This window comes from Octodon degus, unplaced genomic scaffold (assembly GCF_000260255.1).
Source record: "Octodon degus isolate 3935 unplaced genomic scaffold, OctDeg1.0 scaffold00081, whole genome shotgun sequence".
In the NCBI taxonomy this organism is placed as follows: Eukaryota; Metazoa; Chordata; class Mammalia; order Rodentia; family Octodontidae; genus Octodon; species Octodon degus.
This window is the reverse complement of record NW_004524657.1, coordinates 3218427-3229543: the sequence shown is the minus strand read 5'-3', so window position 1 is coordinate 3229543 and position 11117 is coordinate 3218427. Positions and strand designations below refer to the sequence as shown.

Genomic DNA, 11117 nt, shown 5'->3' with positions numbered 1-11117 from the left:
CACATGCCAGCCCGCCCCGCCCCCTGGTGGGCTGAGCTGGCCACACACACACACACACACACACACACACACACACACACATAAATAAATAGAAATTTTTTAAAATAAATAAATAAATCCTGCAGAATATCAAATGCTGTGCTTGGGTACTCACCATCCAGATTTCGGGCAGGTGAGGGTCCTCTGAGATCACAGCCCAGCCTCAATCCTGTGCTTCTACTGGTCAAGTCTGACTTCCTCCTCGGGCTCCGGATCAGATCTAACCAGCCTGGCATCTTGGCTTCTCCTCTAGGCCAGTCACTGTACCAGCTGTCATCACTCACAACAGCCCCCAAACACATGCACCCTGACACACCTGGCAGTTTCTTACCCGCTCTCCTCATCTCAGACTGCCACCTTGTCTCTCCCCAGGATGCCTTTCCCTGAAAGTTATCCCCACGTACGTAAACCCCTCCCATTCTCCAAGGTCAAGCTCAAGTGCTCCTCCACACAGAACAAATGCCTCCTCCTGGAATTCCTACACTAATCCTTTTCTTCTGAGTCCATATTTTCTACCCATACATGTGTGCCCTATGCCCCATGCCCATGCAACTGAGTCCAAAAGGTCTGAAAAAGGACAGTATATAGAGTGTGTTTTGTACACTGACTTAATAAGTGTAGATGCAGCCCCAGCACAGGGAGAAAACTATCTATCAGGGATAGGTGGGTCAAAAGACTGAGAAAGCCCAGTTAAGCCCCCAAACACCAAGAACTCCTAACCAAACCACAACAAATACTCGCCCTCAGCAGATACTGTATCTTCAGCCCTTCATGTCAAGCTTATAACAAGCAGCATAGGAGGCAATGTGAGAGTATATTTGAACAAGCATTTAGAGACTCTTCTTTCAATTAAAAAGTGGCATAACTATAGGCTAGTAATTTAGCAGCTACACTGTTTCATGTTTTAATTTCTTTTACTTGAAATCTGACCTCCCAAACGCAGTAAAAGTGAAAGACACATGTGCAGTACCCAGCAAAATGAACATATCCACCACATCCGTCACTGCGGCTCAGTGTCCGGGCCACGCTGACCCACAGTCCTCACTTGGCCTCCTTGCCCCTCTGCCACATTCTTTTGGGTAAACTCTTACTATGTGTCTTATTCCAAAAACAAAATCTTTCCCATCCTCCTCTAATTAAGCATTTTCATTTTACACTCCACAAGGAAATATGAAAAGAAATTTCTGAGACCTAAGTCAGGAGTAATTAACATCAAAATATCTCAAACCTATATGCAAATATATTTTAAGTTGATCTAATAGCTTCCTCATTTGATAAGTATTTATCAAGAAGCACTTCTGCACTGGGCTAGAAACAATAGATCTTTGAAGGACAAAACAGGAAATGTGCTTCCAAAGAAAAGAAGTTAAGGGTAGCAGCAGCAGAACTATCACCCCAAGTTGGATGTCGCACACATGCATGCTGACACTTCTGCACCAGAAGGAGGCAGGAGGCCTCAAGAAAAATCTGAAGGGAATCTCAAGGTCAAACAGGTCAAACAGTATACCCTATGACAAAGTGTCAAAAGAAAAACAAAGGAACAAAAAAAAAAAAACCTTAAAATCTTGCAACCTCATATCTATTATTACTATACTCTCTTTAAAATAAAATTTTTAGAAAAAGGTAATAAAAGAAAAAGACAAGAACAAAAATTTAAGATTTCTTGAAAGTACGCAGTAATATTCAATCACATGTCCCATCTTGGATAACTGTATCTGTTAATCTGAGTAACAGATTTGACGATAAAAAAGATAATATATCAATCATTGTTAATCGGCTATTCTTGTTTTGAAAATCTGTAACATATGTATTGTTGTAAGTTACTCTGTTTCTATGTTTGTTTTTGTTTTTCTTGCCTTTGTTTTTAACTCTTCAAAATAAAATTATAATAAAAAAAACTTGCAACTCCTTTGGCCTTAAGAATACTTTTCATCTGAGAAGTGAATCAGGTCAGATATTAGCTACCTATCAGAATGTAAAATACTTCTATTTTAACACTAGAAGATCAAGCGCCATTCATATCGCTTGAAAATGAGTGATCTTTCCCATTATATTTTATTACACAGTGCAAACTGTGTATATTCAAATATCTGTGAGTATTTAAACTTTATCAAGGATCCTCACCATGGTTTAACCCTCTAAATCTATGTTCAAGACAACAATATGTGATGTATTAATTATTAACTGTCTTACTAAACTGTTTTGCAACTGTTTCATTGCTATTTCTTTCTCAATAAAATTAATAAAAATAAATAAAAAAATACAACTATGTTCAATGTGGTTAGCCATACCAATGGTGAAATTAGGCAAATATATAAAATAATTTTAAAACTACAAGGAGCTATCTGAGAAATAGTGCTATAAATTGAAGGATAAGTTAATAATTAACTCTGAACTAGTTATGTATAACATATATCATAAACACATATTAAAGTACTCTTACCTTAAATAGGTACCATATATGAAGAATAATGCCATCATCAGTCCATTTAAAATAAAAATTACAGCAACGTAAAAGCAAGCAGGATCCCCCAATCCTTGAAAAATAAACAAAACATGTACTAACTATAAACGACTTTATATGTCTGGCAATTTATATTAAATAGCACTTAGTATGAAAACAGTTGCCAGGGCAATTAAAGGCTGCCACGCTTCCTGTGCGAAAACAGCCAGAGTGCAGAATGAGGGTGAGAAGAGGGGCAGGTATGCTGGCTCCATGTGGGCTCAGAGCCCACCGGTGCGCCTCCTGGGCACCCTGGAGCCTGTGTCCAGCTCTGCGCCTGGCGGGGCTGCAGACGCAATGCCAGTCCTCAGTAGACTCGGGTTTGAGGCCACACAGTGTACAGCCTGGGGCCCAGAGCTGCCACAGGAAAAGCTGCAAGCTGAGATGCCTGACCTGCCACAAGTGACCCCAAGGCAGCGGAAATGCTCTATGGATCTGTCCCAGAGTGGGGCCCACAGAGCTCAGATGGAGGCTAACCAGGATCCAGGGAGCCCTTGGGGGCGTCCTCCCCCCTCCCCAGCCTTCACAGTACCCCTGGGCACAAGGGAAGCCTGCTTCAGCTGGGCGCAACTTCAGACTTGTGGAACACAAATGCCATGAAATGTTTACTGCTTGTCCCACTCAGTCTGGGGCAAGCTCGTTGTCCTGCACAGCTACGGCAGTAGGGTTACGGAAAGCAACGCACCTTCACAGCTTTCTATGGGACTCAGCCCTTCCCCTCTGGTAACTGTCCAACAGATCTTGGTCTGAACACCAACTACGTCCATTGTTTTGATATAAATCCTGTACCAGTTGGCCAAGATTACCTATTATTAAAAAAACAGAGGCATCATAAGACATTAAAGAGTTTTTATTGCTAGAATATTTTTAAGACATTTTCATAATCTTTAAGTTTTCCTTTCTTGTGTTCCTCACCTGGCTTGGCTCCTTTTATATTTAAATAAATGAGACTCCCTGCAGTACAGATTCTTCACTGGTCAGTGTTTGGTCACTCATTCGTAAGAATAAAATGCAATAAGAAATTTGTAAGAAAAAAAAATTTGCAAGATGAATGTTTTCAAAAACTGGTAGGGATATAAATGAAACTATGAACAGAGAGACACTGTGTCTACTTCACTAGACCTAATTTTTCGAGCTATAAATTCACACTCAAATTAATCCCTAAGCATTAAGCTAGCTTAGTCAAAACACCAAGTGTCTAAAATTTATCAGGAAAAAAACCAATGGAGATTAACACAACTATATCTTAAAAACTATGAAAATGAATTGCATAATATAATTAAGGCCGTGTAATACTGACAGAGGACTCAGAGAATGACCATCACCCTCCAGCTGATGGTGAGCAGTAGACCCCGCCCTGTGGTGGCACCTATGGAACCAAGTGGGGTAGCCGGACCCTGTGCAAACATGCTCCAGGGCAGGGACAGGAAGTCACTCTAGGTCACACTGTTGACCCAAGGTTAGCAGCATTCAACATGCGACCAGCAAGCCCACAAAAAGAGCAGCAAAAGTCGCAGGATAGTGGGCCTTGCTGTCAGACAGGACAACTCCACAGTGCCCCCGAGTAACAGCGACAGGGTGGAGGGGAGCCTGGCCCTCTGCTGTGACTCCAACCTCCCGCGCATCCTACTCGCCTCATCCACCCTGGGATTTGTAGCGCAAGACCACCTCCCCAAACACATCTGCAGGCAAACCTGCATCCCACAGCCCACCCACCTCCAAGACCCTGGCCCAAGTTGCTGCTGAGTGCCTGGCAGTGCTCCAGTGCAGCGATTTTTATAACAGTCCACCGCCGATGTGCGGGGGAAGGACTGAGCACTCAGAACAGTGTTGGCATACACAGATCAGTCTTTTAAAAATCACAAATTTAAATTCCTGTCTCACAGTATGATTAAAACAAATTCTTAGGGGCCGGGGAAATAGCTCAGTAGAATAAGCATTTGCCTGGCAAGTGCAAGGACCTGAGGTCAATCCCCGGTTTCGCCAAAAAAACAAAAACAAAAACAAAAAAGCAAATTCTAAATAAATTTTAAAAGCAAATATAAAAAATAAATTGAGATTATAACAAATGAAGGCCAGGGAAATGGCTCAGTGGAATAAGTGCTTCCCTGGCAAGCGCAAGGGCCTGAGTTCAATCCCTGGTTATTCCAAAAAAAAAAAAAAAAAAGAAGAAGTTTTACATACATGCATAAAAGATACAAATTAAAACATTCTCAGATATAATATCTATATGTATAAAAATATGCATACATAAGTAAACAGTGAGCAAGAAACTAAGGGAAATGTTTAATAGTACAGCATAATATTAACATGCTGTACATAATAAATGAGCACTTACAAAATTCCAACAGATATATGCAAAGCACATGAGCAAGTAATTACTTTTAAAAGTAAAAATGCATTATATTTACATAGCACCAAAATGGGTGTTTATATACAATATATCATATATATGAATAAATGAAACACACTGACTAATTACAGTTTCTTTATCCAACTCACAAGGATACACAGAAACATTTTCAAAAACACTGCTGGGATTTCCATTAGTATAACCAACATGGAAAGCATGTTGGCAGCATGTCCCAGCCATGGAAGTATATATTCTCCTGAACAAAACAGTTCCACATAACAAATGTTTCATTTAGAACAATAAGGATGTAGGTAAGGATTTAGCTTTGGATATTTACTGTAGCTTTGCTCAGAATATTTAAAAGACTGGAAGTAATCCGAATTTCCATAAAAGCTGGGCTAAACAGGCAAGGGCAGACCATATGCATGGCAGAGGGCAGAGACGACCCAGGAAGAAGGTCAGAAATAGTCTTAAATGCCAAAGGCACCATAAAAACATTGCACACCTTGTGATGGCACTCCAGCGACATCAAACTCTCTGTGGCCATACATAGTGCTCAAAAGCACACATATGTGAGGACTCCTGACCTTGGTGGCAACCCCCATCTCATTATGTGGTGGCCAAACTCCTCTTGCTTGGTGAATACCCACAGAGACCAACTGCACAAGGAGACCAGAGTCCCTGCCCTGTCTGCCACCACAGCGTGCTAAAAGAGGGAGATGAGGGAGAGCCGCCAGCAGAAGAGGGGAAGGCGAGGCCAAAATAAGTGGCTTGCATCACAGCTCTCCTCCCACAGCTCCTGCCCACCCAGCCAAAAAGGCCACTCAGTGAAAGAGGAGCAGCAGCCAGGCAGGAGTATGAGGTCGGGTGGCGCTGCCACTCCCTGAAGCGACAGGACACCCTAGGGCAGACAACTGTCAGGGCTCCTAAGCAGTGCGACCACGCTAGCAGTGGTTCCCACGGGTTCAGCTAAAGGCTCCACAAAGTTACTGGCCATGTGTAGTCCACATCCCTTCTTAAGATTCATATTCTCTTTAAAAAGAAATGAAACGTAAGGCACTGAATTAGATCTCAGATTTCAAATCAGCCTTTAATATAAAAAAAAAGTTTTGAAAATGCAAAAAATCACAGTTGGAGAAAGTCATTTACCTCAGGGTACAGATTGAACCTTTTCAGTGTGTTAATGACTAGGGGGTATTCTGTCAGGTTATCATTCATAATCATCCACACACCATGCAGGAATGAGGGTGCTTCCACAATGGTCTTGAAGTAAGAATAATACAGTCCCTGAAATAAAGATATGCTCCAGTTATAATAAAAAGGTAATTATACCTCCACTTAGCTTGAAAAACATTTCAAATACACTTTAAAAAAAAAAAAGCACTCAAGCAAATAATAGCTACAACTAATTTCACAGGTTTCTGATCATTGATGAATTAAGTTGCAAAAAAACACATATTTTAGAATAGCCTTATCTTAATTGAAATAAATGTAAAATAGCTTCAAATACAGTGTCAACATTTAGAATGCATATATACATAAAATTCAGTATAGTTCATCTAAGAAAATTCTACAACTTCCTAGTAATATAAATGTTAGAAAAACCTATCTTATGAGTAGTGTGGTTTATTATGGAACTAAAATTTACCAGGAACCAAGAAATTTTTCCAGTCTCAAAAAACTCCCTCCTAAATACTTATTTGAATGCAGAAAATGCCATCAATTATCTTTCCTCCAGATTTATATGCAAGGATGCAAATTTCTTCAGAAAGCTGCATACTGACGTATTACATATAAATTTCTTTCAAAAATTAATTGTGGATCCTTTTCCTGCATTAGCTCAGCATGAGGACCCTGTGAGACTTGCGGCTGGGATTGTGCTGTTCTGAAGGAGAGACTGCTAGTCATCCTGACATCCTAAAGGAGCAGGGGCCAAGTGACACCGGACAAAGACCACGGAGGATGGAGCCACACAGGGAGAAGTAGAAGAGGCAGTGTGAGGACAGAAAGATAAATGCGGCTATAAGTGCCGCCTTCTGTCCAGTGGGGCCTGCCACCACCCTGCCAGCCTGGGCCAAATTCTAAACTGAATTTTAGAATTACAAATACAAACATGATTGTCTCCCCAGATATTTACTGGAAATTAACAACTATGATACTATGACGCTTTGGCTTTCATCTCTTCTAGCACTACTGTTAAATTGTAGCTCCTTCCATTTTGAGTTGAATCCTGGCCGCCACAATTTCAGGTCCAGGAGAACCTGTGAATTTAACCTGATTTGGAAACAGGGTCCTCACAGATATGTAATGAAGTTAAGAGGGGGCAAAAATGGATGAAGGTGGACTTCACACCCAGCATAACCAGCTCTGTGGAAGCAGACAGAGATCTGGACATAGACAGCAGGCATACAGGAGCGGGGCCTCACAGGACAGGCAGGGGTCGGGCCACCTCAGCCCCAGGAGCCCAGATGCGAGGCAGGCAGCAGAAGCAGGCAAGCAAGGGTCCTCCCTGCCCACCCTGCAGACGGGATGGCCACACCAGAAGCTGAGTTTTAAGTCTGACCTGGGAATCAAAAGAAAATGAATTTCTGCTGCTTTTGGCTTCTGAATTTGGTGTGCTTTATTGCAATCCTGGGAAACTGCCAGACTTACTCTGTTTTGTAGGTTTGATTTTGTAAGCATAGAAACGTCATACTTAATAATAATCCAAAATATTTAAATTATTAATTATCGAAGTAAAAATAGAGTAAGGTGGGCATCATGGTGCACACTTGCCACCTGAGGCTGAAGGCAGGTGGTTTATTGTGAGTGGGAGGCCAGCCAGGGCTACACATGAGTTCAAGACCAGCCTGAACTGCACAGCAAGATCCTGTTTCCAAAAAAATCAAGCCAAAATAAAACAAAGAAAAAAAATTTTATCAAATTGGGGGGCTAGCCAAATAACCCAGAGGATTAAAGTACCTGTTTAGGCAGACCAGACGCAGGGGCCTGGAGTTGTTGCCCAGGTCTGCTGTGCAGGTATGGCCTTGTCCCAAGGGTGGGGCTAAGACCAAGATTGAGACTGGGCATGGTCAGACACGCCTGTAATCCCAGCACTTGGGAGGCTGAAACAGGAGGCTCACTATGAGTCCTATCTGTGTAGTGAAGCCCTGAGGTTCCTTGACTAAAATGTTTTTTAAAAATCTGTTTCCTAATTACACTCCCTACAAGGCTTCAGTGCAGTGGCTGATCCAGGGCAGTGATCTGTGGACCAAGTCTTCTCAATCCCTTTCACAGTAAGAGCAGTGGGTATCTGGAGAACCAGGGAGCCCAGAGAGGGAAGGGCCTGCAGGACTTGGAAGTTGGAGGTACAGAACACCTAGGTAACTAGAAGTTGCTAGAAAAGCAACTCATGTTTTCAGAAAGTGGTAAGTAAAATGAATGATGTATGCTCCCGTCTTTATCTTATAAAGTATACCTCACAAAGAAACAAAACAAGTACTGTGGGAAAGTCCTTCCTTATAGAACTAGAATCAAAAGGGCAGGAAAATAATAGATACCACCATCCAGCAGGCTCAGAGGAGGGCTCAGCACTTCTTAAGCCCATGACCCAAACTCAGCATCTCAGAAAGACAGAAAATGCAGCCTGGTGTGCTGTGGCATGAGGCAGAATGATGTCACAGCACCTGCTAGGCAGAGTGGTGCACACCCTTAATCCTCGCACTCTGAGAAGGCTGAGGCAGAAAGACTACAAGTTCAAATCCAGATCCAGCAACTTAGTGACTTAGGAAGACCCCCATCTGAAACCAAAACACTAAAAATGGACTTGGGATACAACTTAGGGTGAAGGTCCTGGGTTCAGTTTCAACTACCAAAACCAACTAACCAATCAAACAAACAAATACAGACAAACAAACAAAACAAGTGAACAGTACTACCTGGAAGTATTCCTACTAGAAAAAAATTTAAAAGGCAGCTCTCAAGATTCTAACTCATCAATTTCCAGGAAAATTGGTATAGGAAAACACCATAAATAACATGAATTAGAGTCAGGGATGTAGCTCAGTTTAATTTCATCTGTGACCCACTGGTTGCTAAGTAGGGTGTTGCTTAATTTCCATGTATTTAGGGGGGTCTTTCTGGTTTCTTTTGTCATTTATTTCCAGTTTCATTGCACTGTGGGCAGATAATATGAATGGGATAATTTCTGCTTTCTTGCTTATACTTAAGCATGACCTATGGACTAGTATGTGGTCTATTTTAGAAAATGACCCATGTGCAGGTGAAAAGAATGTGTATTCAGCTGTGTTTGGGTGGAACACTCTGTATATGTCCACCAAGTCCATTTGTTCCAAGCTCTGGTTCAGTTCTGCTATTTCTTTGCTAATTTTTTGTCTAGTTGACCTATCTTTTTTAGGTAAGGTGGTGTTGAGGTCTCCTGTTAAGATTGTAGTCTTATTAGATTTTTCATGTTCATTAAGATTTGTCTTATATGGTAGGGTGCTCCTGCATTTGGTATATTGATATTTATGAGTATTACCTCTTCCTCTTGAATTTGTCCCCTAACCAGTATCAACGGCCTTCTTTACTTCGTTTGATCATTCTTGGTTTGAAGTTGAGACTGTATGAAAACAGAATTGCTACCCCTGCTTTTTTCTGAGATGCTTGGGTATGTAGTATTGTTTTCCATCCTTTGACTTTAAACCTATGAATGCTCACCAGGCCTGGGCTGGGCTGGATCTCGGGATGTAGCTCAGTGATGCAGCACCTGCCTAACAAGTACAAGGTCCTAGGTTCAATACCTGGTACCAAAAAAAGAGGGGGAAAGGTCTCTTAAAAATAGCAGGAAATAGTGTAGACAATTTTATAAGATAGATGTCTGTGGCTCTTCAATGAACAGATGACAGAAAAACAAAATAACAACAACAAAAAATGGAAAAAGGGAAGAAAAATGTACAGCTCAGACTGAAGAATACCTCAACTAAGGGCATATGTAGATCCTGATTGGATCTACATGATTGGATTGCATGATGTTTTTAAAAATACCCCTAAGTTCATTTAAGCACCAATTTCTATTTGGTAATACTGAGAAACTGTTCATTGTTTTCCAATGTGACAGTGGAACTGTGGCTAACAAAAAACAAGAAAGTCTTGCCTTTCGAGACATAGGTGAGAGTGTGCGCACGTGAAATGACACAGTATCTTGAGTTCCCTTAAGAGAGATGGGTGAGTGGAGGTATGGATAGGTGTGGTGACCACTGCTTAAACTGGAAGGGGGCACGGGGAAGTCACCCATCCTTTCTATCTTGGAACAGCCTTCTAAACTTTTCCATGAAAAAAGTTCAAATTTCCAAGACTCCTTAAAGTACTGCAACAAAAAAATGTTATGGTAACTAACCATTTCAGTGCGAAAAGCCATCTCCCTTTCCAGTGTAGAGAGGTGAGAAAAATGCCGGTCATTTTCAAAGAGGCGTGTTATATGGCTCCTAGAAAAAACAAACAACAAAGCAGCACCACTGAAACTTATACTACGTACCATTTGTAAAATAACTCTAAAAGCAACAATTTGTAGACGATTTTGTAATAATACCAGTACAACGATAAGTATACTTGTTTTCTATTCATTAGGTGTTACATTTTTATTAAAATTTTTCTCCATGAGAAAATATTCAAATGAGATTTTAAAATTAAAACAGGGGACCAGGGAGATGGCTCGGCAGTCTAAGATCCTGCCTGGCAAGCACAGGGCCCAGGTTCCATCCCAGGTATAGCATGTTGGGCCTGCCCCACTCCGGGTGTGCACTGCAGGCCACAGAACCTGGGCATGGTAGCCCACGCCTGTAATCCCAGCACCGGGGAGGCTGAGCCAGGAGGATCATTATGAGGGAGAGCTGTGTAGTGAGACCCTGTACCAAACACATAAATGAAAACATTTTAAAAATAAAATTAAAACAAATCTGAACAATGACATTTTACGTAAAATACAATAAAAGTATAGTTTAAACAGTAAATGTCATGGGGGTACCATTTCAGAAATACCTGATTAATGCAATTCATGTATCTTTTCCCTCTCCAGAAGATTAAAAGAATTAATCTTCCTCTCAGCATGAACACTATTAATGCTAACTGAAGTAGTGTGAAATATAGCTTTCTTAATAATAGATCTGTCTTTCATTAAAAATTGTATTATTCTAACCCTGATGTAGCAACTAAACTACTTTTTCAGACTATTGTGCTACATGT

The 11117-nt window shown here is 41.2% G+C and overlaps 1 protein-coding gene across 1 annotated transcript in view; it reads right to left on the bottom strand.

Moving 5' to 3' along the window:
• Positions 1 to 11117, bottom strand: part of LOC101590493 (dpy-19 like C-mannosyltransferase 1) — a 104244-nt gene that overhangs the window by 73246 nt on the left and 19881 nt on the right. The window contains exons 4-7 of the mRNA XM_023721293.1: positions 10273 to 10360; positions 6045 to 6182; positions 3228 to 3348; positions 2483 to 2576 (exon numbers count right to left, since the gene is read on the bottom strand). Coding sequence (XP_023577061.1) covers positions 2483 to 2576; positions 3228 to 3348; positions 6045 to 6182; positions 10273 to 10360 — 441 coding nt within the window. The remainder of the gene's footprint in view (positions 1 to 2482; positions 2577 to 3227; positions 3349 to 6044; positions 6183 to 10272; positions 10361 to 11117) is intronic.